The 27,811-nt window shown below is 38.8% G+C and overlaps 1 protein-coding gene and 1 non-coding gene across 3 annotated transcripts; both read right to left on the bottom strand.

The window, feature by feature from the left end:
- Positions 1-446: 446 nt before the first annotated feature.
- Positions 447-27,420, bottom strand: TTPA (alpha tocopherol transfer protein). 2 transcript variants are annotated; one of them, XM_004602426.2, is made up of 5 exons: positions 27,168-27,420; positions 19,306-19,459; positions 9,472-9,665; positions 6,286-6,396; positions 447-1,951 (listed from the first exon to the last, which is right to left on the bottom strand). In XM_004602426.2, the coding sequence occupies exons 1-5, from the start codon at positions 27,366-27,368 to the stop codon at positions 1,778-1,780; spliced, it is 834 nt and encodes a 277-aa protein (XP_004602483.2). In that variant the 5' UTR covers positions 27,369-27,420; the 3' UTR covers positions 447-1,777. The 2 variants fall into 2 exon arrangements, with proteins under 2 accessions (XP_004602483.2, XP_054983566.1); XM_055127591.1 differs by lacking the exons at positions 6,286-6,396; positions 9,472-9,665.
- Positions 19,808-19,942, bottom strand: LOC129403028 (small nucleolar RNA SNORA1). Its single transcript, XR_008629018.1, has one exon. It is a non-coding gene; the product is annotated as a small nucleolar RNA SNORA1 (small nucleolar RNA).
- Positions 27,421-27,811: the final 391 nt, after the last annotated feature.

Below are 27,811 nucleotides of genomic sequence, written 5' to 3'. Positions count from 1 at the left end.
ACATTAAAAAGAATCATAAGTATCAACGAGTCTATCTGGTTAGAATAATTTTCTTATAAAGAAAACACTTCATATAACCTTTTAAAAAGGTATCATTGTGCAATAACATTGAAATCTAACTCAGCGGAAGAAATACTTAACAAAATTTTAACCCTGTGTTCTTTGAATCAAGTTTAAAATGAAATTAAAAATATATAGGATACTAAGGCTGGAGACATGGCTCGGAAGTAGAATACATGCTTCACAGCCAAGAGGCTTTGGGTTTGCTCTTTAGCATAAAATAAGGAAAGGCTCAAATTGCAAAACAATAATAAAAATGTCACAAATTTGAAGATTTACTGACTGATTTATCTCATCTTCAACAAATGAAATATTCTTTGACAAAAATTACTGCACAAACAGAATTTTTAAACCACTTTATTTTTAAAAGGTATATTTGTGGGGATTTGGGGTCCATGGCCAGCTGTAGTCAAGGTTTCTCCTAGCTGTGTTCAGGGTTCACTTCTGGTGGTATTTGGAGAATCACATTTGAAATTTGGGATTAAGCCAGTGTCAGCCATGTGCAAGATAAACATACTACCCATTGTATTCTCTTTCCAGCTCCTTCTAACTGCTTATCTAAAATTAAATATGAATTATAGACTTCTCGAATATTTTGACATACACAAATCTAAGGCTCCAGACATAATTGAGTTTTTAAACTGTATTTTAAAAATTTAGGCATTTCCCTGTCCTGTGTAGTTGTATCATTGCTTAATTTTAAAAGTGTCTATATTATGACAACCAAATAATATTTCATCTCTACATCTCTATGTAGTTTATATAAAAGTAAACAAGAACAGAATTCAAAATGATATATTTTATTTGAAAGTGCAGAAAGTATTGAGGCCATCAATTGACCTGAAATTTTGTTCTAAATTATTTTTTATTATATATTGTATCACCACAAATAATTTCAGAGACCCACAGTGCTAATACTTTAGTTTATGATATATAGATTTTTCCGTCAAAACTTCTATTGTGCAAGTGTGCTAAAAGAATTTCCCTGAGATTAATTACCTTCCTGACAAATAGAAGTAGTCTGTAAAACTATATTGAGGTTTTCATCGAAATAACAATCTAATACGATCTCACCCAAAATGAGTGTTAACAGATTTTTACCAGCAGTTGACCTGTGCTAATATTTCTTTTCATTGAACTGTTTATAATTTGATTGCTAGGCCAATATAATCAAGAACTTGTTTAAAATGAAACTTCAAAAACATAGAACAAATGAGTAAGCTACTTTAGAGATAACTTTCAAGTGCCAATGTCAGGAATCTTTCTATGGTGCACTAACTCATCATTTAAAATTAATGCACCAACATTTAGTAACTTCAAATGCTAAGAAAATTCATTTTAAAAGTTGTATCCCCCAATACCCAGATTGCTCATACCATAAGATTTTTACATTTTGATGTCTTTGGGGGGAGGGGTGTTGAGGGTCCACACTCAGCAGTGCTTGTATACCAGGCTTGGCTCTGCGCTCCGGTTCTCCAGGTGGTTCTCCCAGACCAGGTACTGCCACAGGAATTGAACCACAGATTTCCGTCTTTCTGCATTCAAAGTGTGCACCCCTTTAAGCCATCTCTGCTGTCCAGATGTTTACCTTTTTAAGCATCAATCTTGTAGACCTTGATTAATTAACTTAGAAGATTCTTTTTCTATCATTCATGTAACCACATTGGATCTCACTCATATATTTTAAATTAGAAAGCCAATCACATTAAATAACATCTCATTGAATACCCTGGGAAATACTGCTGAGATAATTTTCAGACTTCATTATAAAATTTGTCCACTCCTGACAAATGTCTTCCATGGAAAACTCTTCACCACCATATTCCAAAGGAAGGATATTTGGGAAATGCTGAAGTAAACTCTCTTTGTAATTGCTCCCATGCATATGAATCTGAAATGGTGAAAATATTTTAGAACACATCCCACATACCCACTGCCCTTCAATTTAGTAGAAGCATTTAGTAGAAAAGCAACATCATAACGCAATGTTTTACTTTCAAGATAAAGAAACGCATATGGCTACTATATTCTTCATTCCTCAGATTATGATTCTAATTACTTTACTTATGTTTAGATTGTACTGCTACTGAATTTGATAGTTCTACTTTTTCTATTTGCATTATTATGACTATAAAATATTTCAAAGGATATTTTTTAAAGCAAAGCTATTTTATATGTTCTAGTCCTTAATGTGTAGATGTTTCTTAGCAAAAAATAGCAATTTTTACATCTTAGCAAAAACACCTCAATGTATAGATGTTTTTTAGCAAAAATAACTTAGAAAAAATATCTATTTTCCTGAGGCTATTCTGCAGATGATATAAATGAACTGTCTGGTCTTAGTGTCTCTGTCACTGTCACTGTTACCCTGTTGCTCATCGATTTGCTGGAGCAGGCACCAGCAACATCTCCATTGTGAGACTTGTTACTGTTTTTGGCATACTGAATATGCCACTGGTAGCTTGCCAGACTCTGCCATGTGGGGGAGATACTCTCAGTAGCTTGCCGGGCTCTCCGAGAGGGACAAAGGAGTCCAACCCCGGGTTGGCCGCGTGCAAGGCAAACACCCGCTGTGCTATCGCGCTAGCCCACTTATTCAAAATTCAAACATTATCAAAATGAATTAATATGTATACAACATATTTGAATAGCTATCCACTAAATTTATCAAACTCTATTTTATTTTTGTATCCTTAAATCAAATCTTTGGATAAGAATTTTAGCAAGTGGTATTAATTATTTTTGAAAATTTTTATATCTCATAAAAAGATTCCATTGTAGAATTGAGTTTCGAGTTCGTTCTCCCACTTATCTCTTCCTCCTTCCCTCAAAAAACCTCTAAATCAAAATCTGTTTACTCCACTGCTTGTCTACTCCTGAAATTATTTTCCGCAAGCGAGACAAGAACCATAGAAACCCTGAGTAAGGCCTCCGACTGGTTTCTCCTTTCCTGCAAAGAACAAATCCTCGCTCCAGCCTGAGTCCGTGGCTCCCCGAAATCAGGTGGCGGGGATCAACACCTGGGCTGAGAAGACCAAGCGGACTTCAGGCGTGGTCTGACGGTCACTTGGGGGGCTGGCGGGGCTCAGGCCCGGGCGGAGCAGGGGCTCATCGCAGACTTGACCGCTGCTAGTCTTCCACCAAGGTCGCGGGTGGCAGAGGCAGAGGAGAGAAGGTGACTGTCTTCCCTCCTCCTCGACCACGTGAGCCACCCACGGGGTCCACCGATATCAGTTAGATTCCAACTCCACAGGTGCCCTCAGAACACTGCTAGAAAGGTGTAACCCCTGAGCACAGGACCAGGAGCAAGTCCTGATCACTGCTGAGTGCAACCCAAAAAAACAAAAGCAAATCCTTCCCTCAAAAACTTTCCTATATAAAATTTAGTCACTTGTAGAGACACATATATTTTTTTCATATTGAGTACATTTTAATTTAATAGTTTAAATTTTAATTTGAAATAAGAACTTACCATTTTTACTTTTATTAGCATAACGAGATAGCATATATTTCTATATTTATGTGTAAAGGTAATATAAATAACATCCAGAAATAGTTAGACATTGTACCTATTATGTAGAAGATATGAGGTTATTAGTGAATAAAAGTATTTATCTGAGCACACAACAGGGTATATAAATGATAATTTATTTGATATAGTTGATGGATATTAAATGATAATTATGATGACTGAAAATGCTAAATTTTAAAATATTATAAACTATAAAAAGAATCATATAATTCCCTGAAGTTAAATACTTGGGAAGTGTTTAAAGGTATATTTTATTTGAAATAAAATGTCTTCATCTGCCAGGGCAAAATGTTTATCAAACATTGGAAAATTATTTCATATGCATATACTCTTTTCAGCATATGATGATTGAGAGATAAAAGGAACAAGTTACCTGCTCTCAGAAATTTACTACTCCTGAACTTTGTTTTTTGTTCTTTCTGAAATGCTAAAAGGTTTTATCAGTCAATTGAGAGAAATCTCTACGCTCTTCTCAGAAAGAATGAAATAAGAACTTTTACAAGAAATTGACAAAATGCTGAATGGGAGAAAGGTGATTCAACTTACTGGCCTTTCCCATTCTGGAAGTCTTAAACGTCTCTCACTTTTACTCAATTTTACTTAAATCTTTCCCCTAACTTCTAAGCTCTCTCATTTAATACTTTCATGTTCATACTGTTATACTTATTTGGCTCAGTATATTGTTGTATTTGTCCTACACAATACAATTCAAAATAAAAATAACTACCTTTTTCATAGTTAGAGCATGACCAGTTACCATTAAATTAAACTGAAGAGATAAACACAAATTAGTAACGTTTATTACAAAAACACTCGGAGAAATGGACATTCCATGAGGGTAGCTCTTGAAGACAGAAATACTTACTAGATCACTGTCACTGTCACTGTCATCCCCTTGCTCATTGATTTGTTCGAGCGGGCACCAGTAACGTCTCTCATCGTGAGACTTATTGTTACTATTTTTGGCATATCCAATACGCCACAGGTAGTTTGCCAGGCTCTGCCGTGCGGGCACGATACTCTCGGTAGCTTGCCGAGCTCTCTGAGAGGGCCGGAGGAATCGAACACGAGGTGGACTCGTGAAAGGCGAATGCCCTACCACTGTGCTGTTGCTCCAGCCCACTCAAAAGAACTCAAGGATCACACTTTTCTTTGGAGGTTGGAATAGTTCACACACAGCAGTGCTCAGGGTTTACTCCTGGCTCTGTGCTCAGGGATCACTACTGTTGAAGCCAGGAAACCATATGTGGTGCTAGGGATCAAACCAGTTTTTTATCTCATGTAAGAAAAGTGCCTTAAATTCTGTACCATTTCTCTGGTCCAAGGATTATACCTTTCTAACAAGATTCAAGATTTTATGTCTTTTTAATATGAAACAATGTCATTTCTAAAACTTCAGCCATGCACTTATAACCTACATTATCATTAGTACTTGCATTTAAATAACATTTGCAACTTAATTATTAAAATCTTTACAAACTATTTTATATTTTAATTAGGTGTTGCCAATTTTTTGTCCAAATGAATGACCTTAAAAAATCTCGTTGATTAATGTAGAAAAGTGAATATCATTCTTGGGAACTCAGACTTTGTTTCTAACACGTGAGAAATCCTATAAACTGAGACAAGGCTATACAGAATAAATTAAAGAGCACTAAATCTCTATCTTTCATTCTCTTCTTTCAGGTACTAGAGTTTTCAATTAAATATGTCTAAGTCTAAAATGTATATTTTTCATTTCCCTAGAAAATACATGTGATTAGAAACCAAAAGAAGGAGAGCTGAAATGGTAGAGTGCTTGACTTCCATGCAGCCAGCAGGTTGGATACCAGACACTACAGAAGTTTCCCGAGCACTGCCAGGACCTGAGCACATCACCCCCCTCCAAAGGAAATCAGAACAAAATGATACATAGTACAATGCCTTGATCCAAAGATTATATTCATTTGCCCTATCCACACTTCTACTCCATTCTGCATATATAGTCACTTCAGTTGTTTTCTTGTAAATCCTTTTTGTGCAACTTTATGCAAATATACTAATACTATTTTTCCCCTTTTATATAAAGACACTGCTATTTCATTATGTTTATTTTAGATTTAATATAACCTGTTAGTCTTGTTATACTCCAATGTACCAATATATCTGTTCATTTAACCAGTCTCCTGAACACTTTTTGGTTTAAATCTTTGACTGAAATGCATATATAATTTTGTCTATGTGCAGACCTAGCTGTAAGTTCCCAGAGCAGAAAATCATACTTTTGAGAGCTGTTATCAGTTCTGCAGGGAACATACCATTGTGCATATCCTCTGGCAATGAGAGGCCTGAATCCCTGCAGGAATCAAAACTTAATTTTCAAGATTAAAAAGAAAATTTATTGACTGAATAGATACATGCTCAAAGATACAGGCACAGACAATAGTGTGCATGGAGGCAGGGAAAATGAACGTTTCACCTTTTTTTGTTTTGGAGGGACCTCCCAAATTGGTTAAGGGGTCCCTTAACGACTCCTGCAGTATTTGTTCCTCGATGATGGTTCAGTGGTAGGTCCAAACGCACTGCTCAAGACACCATTGGGGTACTTGAGATCTAATCCAATTGGACCCATAAACCTCTCTTATCTCTCTAGTCCCAAGATCTTTTAATTTTTACTTTGGTAGAGGACAGTGTCTCTAATATGTTTTACTTACCCGGTCTTTAATTTTTTCAGTTAGGAATGGTTTGATCATTGAAAAGACAGCATGGAAAATCACGGGCTCATTTATCAAATGAATACCACGAACTTTTAATGGGAAGGAATCCTTTTGAAAATTAAAAAGAAAACACTCATAAATAAATATATATATTCCTATTAGTTTTCTCTTGGCATAATACTTCATAAACTTACAATAAGATCAAGAGTGTACTTTAATTTTTAAAATTATTCATATAATCAGCAAAATAGCCTAATTTGTAATTCACTGTCACTAGATTTAGGAAAGATGTACAAGAAGGTTTCACTTTGTCCAGAGACACAGATCAAAGACTGAACACATGCTTTGGGTACAGAGGTCTGGGATCCAGTCCTGGAACTATTTATTGTCCCTGAAGGACCACCCAGAGCAGCTCCCAGTTACAGAATTGGGAGTAGTCTCTGAGCTCCTCTGGGCGTGGCTCCCCTGTAAAAAATAAAAGTTTTCATTTTATTTCTTAGGCAGCCTATTTTAAGTGAGACTTGTATGCTTACATAAGTTATATAGAAATAAATCTACTTCCGAGCACAAATAAAGTTTGGGGGTCTGGGGGAGATCATGTCTGACCCCGTCACTGCTCAAGGGAATATGCAGTGACAAACTGAACCCGGACCTCCAGCACGCAAAGTATGCATATAGTCCATTGAACCCTCTCTCCAGCCCCACATACAAATACGTTTTAAGAAATCAATAATTTGGGGCTGGAGCGACAGCACAGTGGGTAGGGCATTTGCCTTGCACGCGCCAGACCCAGGTTCAATTCCCAGCATTCCATATGGTCCCCTGAGCACCGCCAGGAGTAATTCCTGAGTGCATGAGCCACATGAGCCCTGTGCATTGTCGGTGTGACCCAAAAAAAGCAAAAAAAAAAGAAAAAGAAATTAACGTTTGATTGGGGTTGGGTGAAGCAATCTTAGAAGTTGAAAAAATAAACACACTTTAAACATATGTCATTAACATAAAAAAAATACAGACTTAACTAAACTCAGAGAAAAGAACAGAAGGCTCAATGACTTGAAATCCTCACTGACCTGATCTCATGGTAAGGCATAACAATTAATACAAACTTTCCTTAATTGAACTATTGCTTGATAGTTCCACTTACTATTTCATTGTGTTAGGTATAACAATTAATACAAACTTTCTTTTATTGAACTATTGCTTGATAATTCCACTTACCATTTCATTGTTGCAATGTAAACAATGCAAACAATGTAAAATAAATTTATATGTGTGCAAAGGAGCAGGCTTGGGGAGTAGGTAGGAAACTGGAGACAATGGTGGAGGGAGGGACACACTGGTGGTGGGATTGGCTTTGGAAATTCAATGCCCAAAACAACTGTATTATGAACAATTTCGCAAACCATGTTTACATTTTTAAGTTTAAAAAATAAGATAAAATAAGATACAGGCTTATTTAGAAAGTTTTAAAATTTTAGTTGAAATGCAAAATTCTAATAGTTTTTATTATATTAAAACACTTCGAATCCAGAGAAGTGTTTTAATATAAAGACTTTTCCTGTCAAGTTTCTTTCATTAAAAATTCTTGGGCACTTTGGCTTTTTCCGGATTTTGGCTATTGTGAACAGTGCTGCAAACTACAACACCCAAAAGGAGAGAGAACAAAGGGGAATGCCCTGCCACAGAGGCAGGGTGGGGTGGTGAGGGGTGGGATGGGGGTGGTGAGAGGGATATTGGGATCAATGGTGGAGGTAAATGGGCATTGGTGGAGGGATGGGTAAACATCACTGTATGAGTAAAATGCAAACACAAAAGTTCATAAGTTTGTAACTGTACATCACAGTGATTCTCTAATAAAAAATTTTAAAAAAAATTCTTGGGGGGGGGCTGGAGAGATAGCACAGCGGATAGGGCGTTTGCCTTGCATGCGGTTGACCCAGGTTCGATTTCCAGCATCCCATATGGTCCCCTGAGCACTGCCAGAAGTAATTCCTGAGTGCATGAGCCAGCAATAACCCCTGTGCATTGCCAGGTGTGAACGCCCCCCCCCCAAAAAAAAAATTCTTTTTTTTCCCCAGGTATAACATTTAAATGAACAATATAATTTGGGACTTTTCTTTCAGGTTCTTACTGTATATAATTTTATTCCACTTTAATCTGTTCACATCATGTTTAAAGTATCATTAAGTCTAACAATGTTTCAACGATCAGTAGATGTGTCATAATTTAACTAACTTTTTCTCCACTTCTGGACAAACAAGCTGTTTCTAACTCTATTCAACTGAAGGTGACATGTTCAGAAGGAGAAAGACCATCTAACTAAAATCAGTTCATTGGGAAAAAGTGAGGAGCAGTAATTGGAAGAGGTGGAGAGAGGAGCGATTGGTTGGTGACATTTGTTGGGGTGTGAGGTATGATATATGTATACACAGTTGCAGGGGTGAGAAACTATACCTGATACTTACATAGCACTGAAAACTTATATTGCTGAAAAATCAATATTTCTAAAATGAGGTTGCAACAACTATTTTTACGTAGAGGGGCAATGGTGTTTATAAGCACGACTTTTCACATTTAGATGACTTAGACATCAGAGCTTACTTCACAACTGACAAAATATGTCAAGCATAACTGTGGCCAATATGTTATAATATGCTGTTATATGATACACTATAAAAATCTTATTTATGGAAGTTATTTAGTTTTGTTTCGGGGGAGCCACACAAGAGAGTGCTCAGAAGTTACTCTTGACTCTGCACTCATGAATTATTCCTAGTGGTGCTCGGGTGAACATATGGGATGCCAGGGATTGAATCCAGGTTGGTCACATGCAAGGCCTTACTCACTGGATTATCACTCTGGCCCCACAACTAACTTTTTTAAGGAAAAAATTTAATCATATGTTATAGACTCAGTGTGGTCATCAAATGATAAAGTGTTTGAAACACTTAGCAAAGTCTCTGGTACATATTACTGTCATACATAAAATCTTTATTAGATTTGAAATTATGTTCTGGTTAAGATCTCAAAAGTAGATTAGTTCTAAGCATTATTTATTTTATATATCATTTAAATTTTTTAAAATATTCTCCTTATACTATACCTTCTTTCTGTCTGACATATAGCGAAATTTAAATTTATTATTTGGAAATATTAGCCCCAAGAGTTAAAATATACACTTACTGTAAGAACCGCAGCAATCTTCTTGGCTACAGATGGGCTAATTTGAAGAGCATGAGAAAATTGCCAACCTTCCAGATCAAAGACAGCCTTGATACCATTTCGTTGTGTTTCAATTTCCTGTACAATAAGCTCGGATGTGATTAGGCTTACACGAAATACATCATAAGCTGTGAAAACCTTTGGATCCCAGTATGCTAAAAAAAATTAAATATTATATCAGCATTGTGTAAATAATCATAAGGATTTACAAAGGAAAATTATTTTTGACTTAAATGATTACATATAGTTAACTCAGTATGGGTTAAGAAAAGACTTCTCTAGGGACAAAGTGACACGACAATATGCTGAGCTTTACTTGTGTTACATGTGGGAGGCCTAAATTCTATCTCCAGCAACTCTGGTCCTTAAAGCAGTGCAGGAAGCAAACCACAAACACAAAGCTAGAAATAGCCCCTGATCACCAGATGTTTATATAAAAAATGAACACTCCCCCCCCAAAAAAAAGAGAATTGAATGTTAGATCCAAAACCAGAAAATAAAATACATTGAGAAAAACATTGGATAATCATATCATGATACTGACTTTCTGAATATGTTCCAGAATTTCAATCCAATGGCAAGGAAAACTAAAACAAAAACAGCCATTGGATTATACTAAATTTTTTTAATTTCAGAAAACAAAATAAGTATCATTAAAACAAAAATACATCTTATTGAGTGGGAGAAAATATTCTTCCATCACACATTTGACAAAGTGACAATGGGTTAATATAAAAGACATATAAGGAGATCACAAAACTTAACAAAGGAAAAAATACCATCAAAAGTTGTGGAGAAGGGGACTGGAGTGATAGCACAGCGGGTAGGGTGTTTGCCTTGCACATGGCCTACCCGGGTTCGATCTCCAGCATCCCATATGGTCCCTTGAGTGCTGCCAGGAATAATTCCTGAACGCAAAGCCAGGAGTAACCCCTGTGCATTGCGGGGTGTGACCCAAAAAGAAAAACAAAAAAAGTTGTGGAGAAGGGGTTGAGGAGAAAACCTGAAGAACTGAAGAGGAAGCTTTGCATATGGAGTCCCGTATCACACAGCCAGGTCCTAGCACTGAACCATCAAAACTGTACACTTGGGTCAAGTATAATCCCAGTGAGGAGCAAACCCCTCCCTCATAAAAATGCAGAAAAAAAGCTAAACAGGCACATTGTTAAATACATACAGGGCGCAAACAGGCTCATGATAAGATATTCATCATGAAATGTCATCAGGGAAATGCAAATAAAAATGACAAGACTCTGTTATCTCATGCCTGTGAGAGTGGCCTACATCAAAAATAAAGACAAGTAACAAGCATTGACAGGGTGTGGAGAAAATAAATCCTCCTACACTTTGACAAGACTGAAAACCGGTTTAACCTCTCTGGAAAGCAGTAGGGAGATTTGTCAAAATATTACAAATCGTTCTATTATGTGACCCAGCAATTCCACTTCCAGTTATTCGTCCAAAGAACACAAAAGCACTGCTTTGAAGAGCTCTATACACACCTGTCTTAATGGCAGCACTGTTTACAATAGTCAAGGCCTGAAAACAATACTTGAGTGTACTATATGCATGAAAAGATACAGAAAATGTAGCAGACATACACAATAGAATGCTACTCAACCATAAGAAAAGAGGAAATCAGCTTTTTCAACAACATGGATAGAAATAGAGAGGTTTTGTTTTTGGGGTATTTTTTTGTGTTTTTGTTTTGTTTTGTTTTTGCTTTTTGGGTCACACCCGGCGATACACAGGGGTCACTTTTGGCTCTGCACTCAGAAATTACCCCTGGTGGTGCTCAAGGGACCATATGGGATGCTGGGAATTGAACCCAAGTCGGCCTCATGCAAGGCAAATTCCCTATCCGCTGTGCTATTGCTCCAGCCTCCGAAATAGAGGGGTTTTTACTAAGCGGACTAGTATGAAAGAGAAAGACATACCAGATGATCCGACTTATATGTGAGACATGAAGAAGCAAAGCAAGAGAGCAGACAAGACCAAATGAGAATAAACAAATAATAAAATAAAATAAAATAGAATAAAATAAAATAGAAACAACTTTTGAACTGAGACTGCAGAGCTGAGGTTACTAAAGGGAAAGAGATAAGGAGGGATCAGAGAGTGGAGGGATCAAAAGATGGCAAGGGGAGGGCGGTATTATGATGGTGTGCCTAGTGTGGTGACACACATTCTGAAGAGACAGAAAGAAAATGGTGTGGAAGCAGAGAATATCACAGCAGGAAAGCATCGCCTTGCATGTTGGCCAGCATGGGTTTGAGTCCTAACGCCAAGTGTGACCCCTGAGTGCAGAGGCAGGAGTAAAATGTGAGCACTGCTCAGTGTGGTCCAGAAAGAAAATTGGGGCAAGGGAGAAGGTGTTAATGGTGAAGAGAATTAATGCAGAGTGCATTTGATTGCCAGGTGAAACTATAACCCAAAACATGCAGGAAGGTCATAGATGAAAATGCCTGTTTTCCAAGCTCAGAGGTGTTGGAATTGGGTAAAGCATGACCTGGACTAGAGGTGCAGAAAAACTGGCATGGAATCTGTGTAAGGAACAGGCAAGCAGGCAGGCTCATCTCTCCAATGGCTTCAGAGAACAAACAACACAGAACCAGATTCCTATCTGCTAAAACAACAAGTGCAGGCTTTGGAATGCAAAGTTAAGGAGACACTCAGGTAGGTGGTCCACACCCAGCAGAAACGGGAAGTGCCTGTGACTATGTTAAGAAAAGGAGTTACTGGACACTAATTCACACCTCTCACCCCTTCCCAGCCATCCTTGACACAGTCCATGACTAAATGACAGGTATGCAGATATCTTATAAAGCATACACATCCTCTAAGAATTACAATATGTAAAATATGTACGCACAGATAAGAGAGGAACCAACCTCAATAGATGAAAGCCCGTGAGTCATAAAAAAAAGAAGCTAAACTATTTCAGTGTGGGGAAGAATACTGTAGGCTGTTAGTTTGTCCTTTTGTTCTTGTTTTTTTTTTTTTTTCTGCCTTTGGGTGCTCAGGGCCTTTTTCTGGCTCTGTGCTCAGGAGTCACCCATGATAGTAATCTGAAACCATATGTGGTGCTGGGAATTGAACCAGGTTTAGCAGAAGAGGTCACATACAAAGCGAGCACCTTATCCCCTGTACTATCGTTCTGATCTTACAGACTATTATTTAAAATAATCAGATATCAACTTGGAAATAAAATAATGGTTATGACAACAAATCTCAGTTGATGAGACAACTGACTAAAAAAAAGACACAGCCAATGAGTGAACAGTGGTTTGGAATATCAAGCTGAGAATATCTCTTCAGTGATGCATGGAAGTACTAACAGTTCATAGGTATGAATAACGAGCTTAGAGATAAAAGTAAAAACAGATTTAGGAGTTTCAACATTCAATTGATAAAAGCTCTGAAAATCACTAATAGAGAATTTGGGACAAAGAAAAGAGGATTATGGTAGAGAAAAATTTTCCCAGCCTGAAAAAAATGACAAGTTTTCAGATTAAAGAGTCATTGGAGTCCATTTCAAAGAATGAAATGAAAAGGAACAATAGATAACTAACTAGGTGAAATTTTTAAGTACCAGTTTTTAGACTAGACAAATGATGGTAGCACTTATTGAGATAGAGAACACTAAAAGAGAGTTGTTTGGGGAGTAAAACATTAGTTTTGGCTCTAATGAAATGGTGATAGCTAGAATAAGTAGCTGGTGGTATGAATCCTTGTGGGCAAATCTATTTTAGGCTTCAAGATATATATCTTGGAGTTACTGGGGCACATATGACAACCTAGGACAAAAGATTATCTCTATTATAGAAGAGAGATAAAGTAATAATAGAGAAGGCTGAGAACAATGTCCTCAGGAGAATGTGGCCTCAGACTAAGGGATGGAATATCTGAACAAAGAGAAAGTGGCATGCTCTGTTGAGAAACCAAAAAATGTAGGACTAATCATGGCTATTAGAGAAAAGGTCATATGTTATGGATATTTCATCCTCCAGTGAATTGAAAACTGAGAACACTAATTTAACCCCTGGCAAGGCTCAGGGGTTACTCCTGGCGGTTCTTGGGTGACCATACAGGATGCCAAGAAATTTGGTTGAGAATGAGGATGAGGGAGATGACAGGGAAGAGCTTCTGCTTTATTCTGGATTACAAACTTTAGCATATTGCATGTATATATGCATTTAGTCCTTTCCAGCTCTCTGCTTGGGGGTTAATCCAGTTGATGGTGCTTTAGGAACTATGAAGTGCCAGGGATAGAATCTGCTTCTCCCATATGTGGACCATGTGTTACCCAATGAACTATCTCTCCAGCCTCTTAATAGCTTTTTTTTAAAAAAAAACTTTTTAGTGAAATAAGATGGTTTGTTGTTGTTTCTTTTCTTTGCTTGTTTTTCACCACAGCATCTCTCAGGGCTGACTCCTGGCTCTGCGGTCTGGGATTATTCCTGGCAGTGTGCAGGAAATCATATAGGATGCAGTGAGAACCCGGGTCACCCATGAGCAGGTTAAGCACGTACCCAGAGTGACCTTTTGTTGTCTTTGTGTGTTTGTTTATTTTTGGCCACACCTGGCAATGCTCAGGGATTACTACTGGAGCTGTTGGGGGGTGAGGGGGCTTATGGGATGCCAAGGAACAAACCTGTGTAGGCTGCATGCAAAGCAAGCGCCATGGCCACCACACTCTTTCCCGCCCCTGCCTTTTGCTTTTAAAAGTCTTTATATTCCTGGTTTTGAGTAATCAGTCTCTGGATAACCCAACACAAATATACCATCCTACTTCAGATATTGGCTGAAAGATGAGATAGTGTAAAAAAAAATACTGAATGCAACTTCAGAATTTGATACTGATCTTCAAAAATGTATACTAATGGGGCTGGAGTGATAGTACAGTAGAGAGGGTGTTTGCCTTGCATGGGGTGACCCAGGTTCTATCCCCAGCAGCCCAGATGGTCCACTAAGCACCACCAGGAGTGATTCCTGAATGCAGAGCCAGGAGTTACTTCTGAGCCTCCCTAGGTGTGACCCAAATCCCCCCGACCTCAAAAATTGATAACCAATCAATATGATGGTCTGGACCTGTGTTATCAAATACTATGGCAAGTTGGCACTTGTAGTGGCTTAAATTTTAACTAGTATTAAATCGCTGCATCACTGTCATCCTGTTGTTTGTCAATTTACTCGAGCAGGCACCAGTAATGTCTCTATTACACTCAGCCCTGAGATTTTAGCAGCCTCTTCTTACTCATCTTTCCCAACAATTGGAGGCTCTTTCAGGGTCAGGGGAATGAGACCTATCGTTACTGTTTTTGGCATATCGAATACACCACACGTAGTTTGCCAGGCTTTGCCATGTGGGCCGGATACTCTCAGTAGCTTGCCAGGCTTTCCGAGTTGTATGTATATATCTATTACTGTATTTGGGATATGAATATGCCACAGGAGCAATAAGCTCTTGGTAGCTTGTCAGAATCTTCAAGAGGAAGAACTAGGCTTCTGGGAGCTTAGTTAAAGCTCCCAGATTTATTAAATAAAATTGATTTTAATTTGTTTTAAAAATCTCACATGGTACACATACTATAAAATTATTCCACCATAGAAAACTCTATGGAATAGTGCTAGTCCAAACTCTCCTTCGAGCAGAACAAAAACATGCCCTAAATTTTAGATTCTTTCACCAGAAACTATTTGACATTTATTATATGCTGTAATTATGCCAGGTAATATTCTGTTAAAGTAGAATAATACATATTACAAGATTAACGCTTAGAATGCCCTATGAGATAGGTTTTTCACTTTTTCTGCTTTACAGTTGAGAAAACTGGGGTAACCATTATATGGATTTCCCTGTAGTTCAAATGTGAAGAATTCCAATTTCTACCCAAGTAACAGGCTGGAGCGATAGCACAGCAGTAGGGCGTTTGCCTTGCATGTGGCCAACCCTAGTTCAATTCCTCCACCACTCTCAGAGAGCCCGGCAAGATACCGAGAGTATCCCGCCCGCATGGCAGAGCCTGGCAAGCTACTCGTGGTGTATTTGATATGCCAAAAACAGTAACAACAAGTCTCACAATGGAGATGTTACTGGTGCCTGCTCAAGCAAATAGATGAGCAAACTCGATGACAGTGACAGACAGTGACCCAAGTAACATGTCCTCCAACCTACATTTCTAAGCACTAGGAATTAATTCCTAAAACTTCGTAGTCAGTGTTAAAATTTACTTGTGCTGCAGTAGCACAGTCCTAAGTCTCAAGTAGCATAAAATGCTCTCCTCTGGTTTATTGGCTAATAATGGTAACAACTTATTTTCACCTTGGGTTGTCCATCCTGGTTGGGAAGCAGCTCTGTGCATTTCCTCACTGCCTTTACTACACAGAGGCAGAGGCAAGGAAAAGCAGTCATGCCGATGCCTTACCACAAGTTTTCTATTTTAGCTCCTGTTACCTATTCAGTTAACTGACACTGTCACTGTCACTGTCATCCTGTTGCTCATCGATTTGTTCGAGCGGGCACCAGTAACGTCTCTCATTGAGAGACTTATTGTTACTGTCTTTGGCATATCCAATACACACGGGTAGCTTGCCAGGCTCTGCCCCGCGGGCTCGACACTCTCAGTAGCTTGCCAGGCTTTCTAAGAGGGGCAGAGGAATCGAACTCGGGTCGGCCGAGTGAAAGGTGAATGCCCAAACGCTGTGCTATCGCTCCAGTCCAGTTATATGACAATAAAGCATAAATATTTATCTTTTTGTTTTTCTCATAAACTGAGCTTATCTTTCACTATGAAATAGCGCATGCTATCTTTGAAACACAGATATATGTATTCTGTTGAATATTTACATCGCCATACCTTTTTTTTTTCTTGATTTCATTTGGGTTTTTGGTGGGTGAGGGGCTTGAACTTACTCCTGGCTGTGTTTCGATCAGAGAGGAACTCCTGATGGGACTCGGGGGCTCATATTGATGCCAGAGACTGAACACAGGTCCACTGACTGCAAGGTACCCCCGTATCCTCTATCACTTGACTCCTTTTCTTGATTTTCAAATTAAATTTCACTTATAAAATAATGTGCTACGTGTAAGGTTATATGCTACACTTCTGAAGTAATAAGCTTCTGTACTACACAATAGAAGATATTGATTTAGTGTAAAAAGTATTTATGTTTTTTTACTATCAAGGTGGCATCTTCATGACGCATATCATTATCAAGCTTTAATATGGCCCAATTAGTTTATCAATAAACTAGAAAAAAATTTTCTACCCATGAAGTGAAGAGCCAGAACACAAACCGAAAAATCATTTAGGTTTCATGTTTATGTTTCTGGGACCCCTCCATAGGGTTGATAAATAAAATATAAGAGTCCCAATTGAAATTGAATTTAAGATAAATAATATATACTTTTGGAATGAAAGTGCTTCTCAGGCCTACTAAAAGAATTTTTTTGCTTACTTTAATTCAAAGGTAATTGGACACCTTATATTTTTACAAAATAAAGTCTGTCTTGCTACATAAAACAGAGGTGTTCTGTACTTATCTACTACACAGAAAGAACTTAGGATATTTTCTACCCTACAAAAAGTGAATATAATCAACAACATGATTTTAGTTATAGATAAAAACTCCATTACTGGTCCAGTTGTATTTTTCCCACAAACTGAAGCAAAACCAACCAGAATTGATCTTTTCAGGTTTCTGATGCCTTTTCAAACATGAAGTACAGTGTCACCTTGCAAAATAGCATGTAATTGAGTTATAAGAAAATGTCCTCAGGGAAAAGAAAACCTATAAGCACTTGAAAGTTCCCTACAATATGTATAAATGACATTAAAAATATGTATAAGTTGCAGTATTCTGCATGTCAAATATTGGCTATCTTTGTCCTTTCAACTGAGCAAAGATAAGATGCTAGGAGCCAGAGGAGTTGCCCTCCACCTGCCACTTTTACTTATGGGCCCATAGAAGTGCCAGAAGCCACAGGCTCTAACCTACAAGAAACTATGAATGGCTTATCACAAAGCAGAAGCATTGATCAGAAAGAGGGGCCTGTAGGATAGTGTCATCAACCCTTCCCAGGGAGGTTACTCCTCTCCTGGGTCTTCCTAGCCAGGGTAAGGAGTCCTTTCTTCACCACTTTGTGTCAACCAGTCATCCACTCATGACTAGTGTGCTTGCCCTCATCTAGTAGTGCTTGGGGGTATATTAGTAAACCAAAGAGAAAAAAAATATCTATGGTCTCACAGATTTTACACTATAGTAGTTTAGAATTCTTATCTGATGTTCCTATAAAAACACTTTAAAACACTTTTTTTAAATCTTTTTCTTCCCTCACCCACAACCCCCTCATTTCTCTTTGTTCTATTCTTTTCTTTAATACAATTGATGGTATGGACAAAGGGAAAAATTATATATTCAATGGTTTGTGATAATTTTATCACAGCAGCCTATATATCACACCTTACTTCCTATAGTACTATCTCCATGACCCTTGTTGTATTATATTTGAGAAATTTTAAAATTTACACTTACTTAAGACCTGAAAAAGCAAACTTCTTAAATATAACAGTTAACAAAAGTACAAGAAGCTGGAGAGACTATGCAGACATAGTTAACTATGCAGCAGACATGGTTAGATCCCTGACACTAAACATAGTCCTCAGTGCACCTCTAGGACTGGCCCCTGAGCATAGCCAGGAGTAACCCCAGATACCAACAGGTATCACCCAACCCTCCCCCAACCTCAAAAAAGAAATATCACAATGGACCGCTAAATTCTAAGAAAAGATAAAATTTTGCCTTTTGATTAAACTTAGATGGAACTAGAGGGTGTCATGTTAACCAAAATAAGTCAGAGGGTAAAAGACAAATGTCAAATGATCTCAAATATATGTGTTACAGAAAGAAACAAAGAAAGGGACTGGCCAGCAGCCACTGAAAACAAAAACTTGGACTCTGGCAATGGAACTTTACAATAGAGGTTACCAAACAGGAGTTAGAGAAAAATGGAAGGACTAGAAATGACTCAAGAAAAGACAATGGCATGGTATTAATGACATAAAAGTGACATAAGGACAGTCAATAGATGGTCTTTAGCACTTAGATTGTGATGCAGGTACAGTAACTTTTTAAATTCAAAGCATAAAACATTAACACACAATAAACCATGTTGTCTCAACAACAAAGGAAAAAGAAGGAAAAGAAGAAGAGGGAGGAGGAGGAGGAAGAGGAGAAGAAGCAGAAGCAGCAGAAGAAGGAAGAGGAAGGATGGGGAGGAGGAGGAGGAGGAGGAGGAAGAAGAAGAAGAAGAAGAAGAAGAAGAAGAAGAAGAAGAAGAAGAAGAAGAAGAAGAAGAAGAAGAAGAAGAAGAAGAAGAAGAAGAAGAAGAAGAAGAAGAAGAAGAAGAAGAAGAAGAAGAAGAAGAAGAAGAAGAAGAAGAAGGAGAAGAAGAAGAAGGAGAAGAAGAGGAAGAAGAAGAAGAAGAGAAGAAGAAGAAGAGGAAGAGGAAAGAGGAAGAAGGAGAAGGAGAAGAAGAAGAAGAAGGAGAAGAAGAAGGATAAGAAGAGGAAGAAGAAGAAGAAGAGAAGAAGAAGAGGAAGAGGAAGAAGGAGAAGGAGAAGAAGAAGAGAAGGAGGAGGAGGAGGAGGAGGTGGAGGAGGAGGAGTAAAAGAAGAAGAAGAAAAGAACAAAAACAAGAAGAAGAAGAAGAAGAAGAAAGAAGAAGAAGTAATAATAATCATCGACTATCACATCAATAGGAGGGGGAAAAAGAGTGGTATCATAACTTACCAATTCTGTAAATAAGAACTTTACTTCCAGTTGGATCTCTAGCTCTCAGGACTCCAAGGTAGCCTGCCTTTAGAAGACCAAGAATACTTCTAGGGTGTAGATCTGCACTTATTTCTGGACATTCAGATCTCCACTTAAAATAGTTTTGTAGCAACTATAAAACAAAATTACAATGTCTGTAGATAGTATACAGGCAAGTATTGCACAAAAATGATAGAACTTAGACTTTCCGGATGACCTTAGCCACCCTCTCAGGTGACAATAGTTTATCACAAATTGAAAGTTGAATAGCTTTAATTTGTCCCCTACGCTAAACAGTTGCCAAATAAAATTGCCAAAAATTCTTCCTCGGATGGTATGCTCAGTGCATTCTTCCAATCAAGATATGTAATCCATTTGATTCCTTCCCCATGGGGCTAGTCTCACATCTTACTTTTGCAGAAGTGACACTCTGCTAGGAGGTAAGAGTTTCTCTGTTTCAGTTTTTTTAAAAAAAAACACCTCATGTTACAGATCTTATTATCTCCATGGCGATAAGCCTATTAAGATGGAAGCATGACCTGTGGGTAAGTGTGGTCACATTCACCTTCTCTGGATGTCAGGAGCAGTGAGGCCCAGGTGCACGTAGATTGAGGCTCAGTGTTTACTTTTTTGGAATCTAGACAATTCAGATAAGATTACTAAAATATAAGGCTTTGGGGAGAGAGTTCAAGAAGAATGAGAGATCACCAGAGATAGTTTCCTGTCAGTCAAGTTCCCAATTTGATACAATGTGCACCAGAGATGAACCCTGGTTCAAACTAACAAATTTGTGTTAGTGCTATTTTATATATTAATAATATTTAAATAACCACTTTTAATACTTCTTGAAGTGACACAGAATAGCAATCAACGAGGCGAATTAACTCACCTTTTTGTTGTTGTTCTGGTTTAGTATATACAATGTTCATGTGCTATTTTAGGCATTTGGGTTATAGTAGTAATCAGAATACAACCCCTGCTTTCATTGGACAGATGTTGCTGACAACTGGGTCATACAGACCCGGCTATGTTGTGAAAAGCTTCCTTTTCATTCTATGTAATGATAATCTGGACATTTATGTCTCAGAGGAAGGACATCCTAATCTTAAATGGAAAAAAGGCTTTCAGACTTTTCCTACTGAGAATGAGTCTGAGCAGCAGGCCTGTTAGATGCAGTCACTATTATTTTGAAGACATGTGCCTTCTTTAACCATTTGAAAATTTTTTTGTTAAATCACAAATGAATGCTAAATCCTGTCAAATGCTTTTACTGTAGCATCTATTCATATGATCATAAGACTTTTGTGTTTTGTTTATGTCATATGTTGCATGAATTGATCTGTATGTCTTGACCATCCCTTGCATCTAGAGTAAATTCCATTTGGACTCAATATTTGATCCTTTGCATGTTCAACTTGCTAAGTATTTATTGAGGATTTTTGCATCTTTTCAACAGTGATAATGGACTTTAGTTTCCTTTTTCTCTTATTTTTTAAAATGTTTTCCCTCTTGTTTCTGCAATAACTGGGGGTTGCACACTTACTTAGTTATATTACTTGGGGGGGGTGCAGGAAGGGGAGTGGGACCCACACACTCTAGTTGCAGTGTTTCTGCATACTTGTCTGCGGTACATGAGAGATACCACAATTAGTCGTGGTCTTGGGGGTTCCAAGTATATGAGCTGCTGGAATCAGGAATCAAATCTGCCCTTCTGCTTGCAAGGCGGGATCCTGCATCTGTTTTAAACATTTGTGATTGTTGTTCTCTGCTTTCGGTATTAAATAATGCTATGCAGAAAAAAACTTAGTTAATGTTATGCAAAAATCCTGATTCCACCACTTATTGCTGTAATATCAGGTAAGTATTTCAGTCCTTTGAGTCATGTCTTCTCAATATCTACTGTGGAAGTTTATGGGAAAAGCATAAATAAGCATAATGAGTGGTACTTCACATTACTACCTATACAATAGGGAAAGTTAAATAAACTCAAGTACTTAGTACAGGTTTATGTTGAAAGGAACTAGAATTTAAATTTTTTTTTCAAAAACAGAAATAAAAATATAAGGAATTATTCTATACCACTGCTATAGTTTCTATTAAGAGAAAAATGATAAAAAAATCAATTTGGTTAATAGTGATTTGAATTTAACCGACAGATCAATATGCCTAGATGAGAGTTGAAGGAGTAGTCCCATTTTCAGTTTTCTAAAAGAGCCACCAATAAAAGTCATGTTTTTTTTGGTTTTTTTGCTTTTTGGATCATACCCGGCGATGCACAGGGGTCACTCCTGGCTCTGCACTCAGGAATTAGCCCTGGTGGTTCTCAGGGGACCATATGGGATGCTGGGAATCAAACCCGGGTCGGCCAAGTGCAAGGCAAACGCCCAACCCGCTGTGATATCACTCTAGCCCCCAAAAGTCATAGTCTTATGCGCAAATAATATAAACTGTAATGGAAAATACCAAAATTACACATTTAAAACTTATAGTTTAATTTTCCTATGTGATGATTAGCATCCTCAGTGTTTCTGAAATGCCAACATATTTGTTTTGGCTTGAAAGAGATCTACTATTAATACAGAATCTAAACTCAAGTGAAAGGTAACAACATAACTTATATTTGACTAATCATTGGAAGAAGCATAAATATTATAGCCACAATGTGGTAATCATGTCATATACTAATGTAAATTTTAGCAAAGATGTGTGGTAAGTTAAACTCATGTATTGAGAAATGTTGGTAGCTTGGGAATGACTGGAAGAAGAAAGAACCTAATTGAACTAGAAAGAAATGGAGGTATTGTGTTCAGAAAGGAGAAAAAGTAGTTATGTTCTGTTCCTCCTGTTTTCCTCTATCCCTTTTTCCCCCTCCCATATTGTCTACCTCTCTCTGTATTTATTCTCTTTTATTTTGCATTAATAACATTTTATTACTGTTTAATTTAAAAAGAGAACTCTGCTAAGAGTTAAGTGCAACAGAGGTAATAAAGTCAGTGTATTTGCCAACAAAAAAATAATTGGTGACCTAGATAGCAGTTTCCAAAACCAGTAAGAACAAAAGACACATTGTGCATTCTGATATTTTCATTCCAGTTTATAAGAATTTCTCTTCCTCCTGTCTTATGGGAAATCATAAACATTAACAGCAGTTTCCAATGTTTTTGTTTAACTGTCCTCAGACACAGAGTCCTTTCGTTCTGAATCAAATAAAATGCTACTTAAAATTAACGGTTTCATTTTCCCATGTAATTGTTTTTTTTTCTTTTTGGGTCACACCTGGCGATGCACAGGGGTTACTCCTAGCTCTGCACTCAGGAATCACCCCTGGCGGTGCTCAGAGGATCATATGGGATACTGCGAATCAAACCTGGGTTGGCCGCATGCAAGGCAAATGCCCTACCCGCTGTGCTATTGTTCCAGCCCCTTTCCCATGTAATTATTAAAGTGATTCATTAGAAGCTATTTATTAGATAATAGAGATATAACCCCTAGCCTGATCATCTGCAGAATGCAAGGCACACAGGATGTAGTTACAGGTGCTAAAAAGTAAATTAATGCATGGATCAGCTGGATCCAAAACTTCTGAGAGACAAGAGTTAACAAGAATGCATAGAACAGACAGAGTTTAACACTGTTTTGTTGTTGATGATGACTTTGATTTATTTATTCATTTTTTGCTTCTGTTTTTGAGCAGTTCCAGGTGGTGCTCAGGGGCTATTCTTGTATCTGTACCCAGGACTGACCCCTGGCCATGCTGTGGGGGTCTGCTGGGACCAGATGCAACTTGGCTACATACAAGGCACTTCATATCCTGAATCACCACTCTGGCCTAGAACTGCTTGCTTTTTTGATCATTATTTTAAACAGAAGAGGCAGATGTCAAATATTTGGCAATTAGAAATAATATAAGTTCCCATCAGTTTAAGTTCAAATCTTTGCCCATCTTGGTAACCATGACTTCAGACAAGTTATTTACCCTTTATATTAAAATTTCTTCTAAAATGAGAAAATAATGAAGTGAATTCATGAAAATACTATTATCAATTTATCTGGCACTCCATAGGCTGCTAGGATTACAAAACTATCATTAGCTCTAACTTCAATATAAACTACAATGTGAAATTTCACAACTCAGGAACTTAGTAAGTTTACTTCATACATTTAAGTTGTGAAGGCTTTACGTTACAATATAATAAGGGAGTTTGAGTAGAATTGGTTGACTTTATGAGTGGAAATAAATAGGTTTACACTCTATCAGAGGTTCCCAAGCTTATTTGACCTACTTCCCTCTTTGGAGTAAATAGTAGTAGTAATAATAATAATAATAATAATAATAATAGTTTGGTATCTCAGTAAAATTGGTAGGAAATTACTCAGCACTTCCCTGACAATCTACCTTCTTTAAGTGAACTTACACACAGACAGTCCCTTATAATTGTGCCCAAGGTTACTGTTCCGCACCCCAACCTCCACTTTGCCAGCCATCCCCAGAGAGAAGTAGAAGGCAGTATGTCCCACTTTGGGAAAAATGCTTCCCTTTCCTTTTAGATTGGTAGAAAAGTAAGTCAAAGAGTTTATAGGCAATAGTTTGATTTCTATCTAGCAGACTTAGACACAGTCCTGCTAGTGAATTCCTCAAGGACATGTGGAATGAAAACAATTCAGAAAAAAATAAGAAAACAAAAAACATATAAAATGGATCTCAGAGATAACTTTTACACCTTCTTTTAGTTAGAAACTATTTTTAAAAGCAACTAAGAGATCTGAGAGATATTGTACAGTGGGTACATATTGTACACTTGCCTTCATGTGGCCTACCCGGGTTCAAACTCTGGCACTCCATATGATCCCTTGAACTCTGCCACGAGTGATCCCCGAATGCAAGGCCAGGAATAAGCCCTGAGCATTGTTGGGAATGCCCTAAAATTTTTTAATAACAATTTATTAAAAGACAGTTAATGCAATCATTAATTGACACGCTTTTTGCTTTAAACTTCTACACATCAAGATGTTAGACTCATCAGTGAAACTGTTCTCTTCAAAGAACCTGAGGTTGGATCTTCATATTTAGTAGCTGCTGGGTAAATACTAGCCATTTAAAAAATGAAACTAGGGGCCAGAGTGATAGTACAACCGACAGGATGCTTGCCTTGCATGCAGCTGACCTGAGTTAGATCCTCGGCAGCCTATATGGTCTCTTGAGCACTGCCAGGAGTAACTCCTGAGTGCAGAACCAGTAGTAATCCCTGAGCATTATCTGGTGTAACCGAAAAAGCAAAGAAAAAAGAAAATAGTCACATTCTAAATAAAAGTCACATTTCTATTTAATTTATAACATCAAAACAAAGTCCAGTAATTCAATAACTCAAGGATAAAAATAAAGTTCCATGTCCCTAGAGATAATAAAGTGGGTAATGTGCTTGCCTAGCATATGGCCAACAAAAATTTGATCCCCAGCATCACATAGGGTCCCCCAAGCCTGCTAGGAATGATCCCTAAAAACAGGGTCAGGAGTAGGTGCTGAGCACAGTTGGGTATGACTCAAAACCAATAAAAACAGCTCAGATACTATATGTATATATATATACATATATATATAATGTGAGAAGAAATAGAAGAAAATGAATAACTGACAAAACAATTGTTAACTGGGGCAGACTTTTTAATTCAAATTTATACGAGTTGAATAAACTTGTTTGTGATTAAATAAATGCATATTTTAATAAAAAGAGTTTTGGGGCTGGAGTGATAGCACAGTGAGTAGGGCGTTTGCCTTGCACGCGGCCGACCCGGGTTCGAATCCCAGCATCCCATATGGTCCCCTGAGCACCGCCAGGGGTGATTCCTGAGTGCATGAGCCAGGAGTGACCCCTGTGCATCGCCGGGTGTGACCCATAAAGCAAAAAAAAAAAAAAAAAAGAGTTTTATGTATCGAGGTGACTCCCACAGATAACTGTGTTTGATAACACAATGTAGATGATAATATGGAGCGAAACACACGTTTTGCAATATAGATATGATGAAATGAATGAAAATTCTTTGAGAGTCATTATATTTGCCAGTACTAAATTTTGCATCTCACAGCATCCAGCAATTTATCAGGCTAAATATGAAAGACCATATTCCTATTCAGGCACAAAGACAAACATACAAAGAAATCGTAGAATGTCCACATGATGATGGAAGAATTCTATTTCATAGTGTTTACTGCCTTTTCCATACCACCAACCAAATGGCAGTTAAAAAAAAAATCAGGCACATTATACATGGCTACACGACTATCCACTCATGATTACTCCAAGGTCCAATAACAGGAACTGGTCGATAAAGAGCAACTAGCAAATACGTTGGAATATGCACAGTTCACAAAAGAATAAGACGCATGCACGCATGCTCATATCGATGATAGACATCATATTGATGATGTCTATCACACAGACCCTATCTGGAAAGATGAACAGGAACGTGCAACTATTAGCTGCTTCCTTGAAAAGAATAGGCAAAGTTGGTTTGGGACTGGGGAACTTTTTTCCTTTAGAAACTTAATTTGAACTCTCCACTATTTATAAATTAGTTTTATCACCCTTGTTTTTGTCCTTGCAATTAAAAAATCAATCAATCAATCAATCAACAGTATGGAGACAAGTTGGGATGCTGTCCCGGCTAATCATTTTGAGATGCAGCCTTGAGCAAGCCCGATAGAGGAAGAACAACATCGAATTCTATTGCTGGCACACAGGCGTTGAGTACGGCTTGTTCTGCAAATTGGTTAATGTTCAATCCTGACAACAAATCAATGAGGTAGGCTTCCTCACCGTTATTTAGCAGATGAGAAGGACGAGTCCCAAATAACAACTCATGATCTTATCCTTCCTTTTGATTTTTATTTTCCAACCATCCCTGTTTTCTTTTCAAAAAATTTTTTTAAATTTTATTGAATCACCGTGAGATAGTTACAAGCTTTCATGTTTGGGTTACAATCTCACAATGATCAAACACCCATCCCTCCACCAGTGCACATTCCCCACCACCAATATCCCGGGTATACCCCCCCCCCTTTCCCACCCTCCCCCTGCCTCTATGGCAGACAATATTCCCCATACTCTCTCTCTACTTTTGGGCATCCCAGTTTTCAACCAGCAGTAACTTTACAGCAGAGAGAGAGAGAGAGAGAGAGAGAGAGAGAGAGAGAGAGAGAGAGAGAGAGAGAGAGAGAGAGAGAGAGAGAGAGAGGCTAAACCCCCACTCTGTTCAAATACTGGGAACAGGGAATGACCTAAGAGGACTGTGGTTCTCGGGTCCTGGTCGCTTCGGTGGCTGTGAAGGTGCAGTAACGTTATACACCAAAACCTTAACACTAATGCAACTACCCATGCCACCCAAACTTCAATTAGCAAACTTTAAATTACTTTTAATTTTTAAAATGCAGAGAAGCTTTTTACTTTGGAAACCTGGATACTACTAGGAATACTTTTTGTGGCCGCTGCCTGGGTTTGGGGCCAGAATCTGACCTTCGGTTTTCCTGCCAACTTTCTTGCCCCCGCCACGCGTGCAGAGACCTGCTACGTGACGGGCTGTTTCTACTTTTCCTAAAACTACACACGCGTAGGAGCTGTTTTTTGTGCCATCCCCAAACTGGTTCGGGAAACTCCTCTGATGCGGAATTCCCGGTTTTGCGGGCTAACGGCCGCAAGTTTTTCCTGTTTTCTCTCCCCAGAACCCAGGGCGACTGGAAGGACGGGCGAGCTCGGCGTCGCTCACACCCCCGCCCCCGGCGCTCGGCGGGGCGCGTCCCCCCCACCCGCAGGTGCCCGGCCGTGCCCGTCGCGGGGATGCCTCACCCGCCAGGCCAGGTCCAGGTCGAAGTCCCGGGCGCGCAGGAACCGCAGCAGGAAGGAGTCGGTGAGCGACAGCGGCCCCGGCTCGAGCTCGGCCTCCCCGGCCCGGCGCCGCAGCTCGGCCAGGCTGGGCTGCAGCAGCGGCGACTCGTCGGGCAGCGCGCTGAGCTGCAGCCCCGCCGGCCCCGGCCGTGCCTCTGCCATGCCCGCCGCCGCCTGCCCGCTGGCCGGGAAGAGCCCGGGCTCCTGGCCACCCCGGCCCCTCCTCCGGGCCGCTGCCCAGCGCACGCCCACCCGCGAACTGGCCGTGACAACCGCGGCCTTTTCCCAGGCGCCAAGCGTTCTCCAAGTTCCCGGTGGTCCCCCCACCACCGCCACCTCCCCTTGTCCAGTCTTTCCCCGTGAGACAAGAAACCCATCGCGAAGTTTTTGGGCCCCGCACTGATTGTGGTTAGTTGCTGCATTTTAATAGTCCGCTGGAGAACTTGCGTCCCCTGTTTTGTCCCCTGTTCTCACTGTTCCCAGTTCTCTCCTTTCTTCCTTTCTCTTTCTGTCTCTCACTGTGTCTTTCTCTTCTCTCTGTCTCTCCTCTCCTCTCCTCTGTGTGTGTGTGTGTGTCTCTCTCTCTGTCTCTCTCTCTCTCCTCT

The sequence above is a fragment of the Sorex araneus genome, chromosome 2, assembly GCF_027595985.1.
Source record: "Sorex araneus isolate mSorAra2 chromosome 2, mSorAra2.pri, whole genome shotgun sequence".
In the NCBI taxonomy this organism is placed as follows: domain Eukaryota; kingdom Metazoa; phylum Chordata; class Mammalia; order Eulipotyphla; family Soricidae; genus Sorex; species Sorex araneus.
This window is presented reverse-complemented; position numbering and strand designations above follow the sequence as displayed.

What these genes read in the sequence shown, in the direction of transcription:
- TTPA (XM_004602426.2), bottom strand. Translation starts at nt 27,368, where the DNA reads ATGGCAGAGGCACGGCCGGGGCCGGCGGGGCTGCAGCTCAGCGCGCTG. An exon ending in ACCTGGACCTGGCCTGGCGG is followed by an intron (nt 19,460 to 27,167) that starts GTGAGGCATCCC and finishes TTTGTTTTATAG; the next exon opens with TTGCTACAAAACTATTTTAA. An exon ending in AGATTGCTGCGGTTCTTACA is followed by an intron (nt 6,397 to 9,471) that starts GTAAGTGTATAT and finishes AATTTTCAAAAG; the next exon opens with GATTCCTTCCCATTAAAAGT.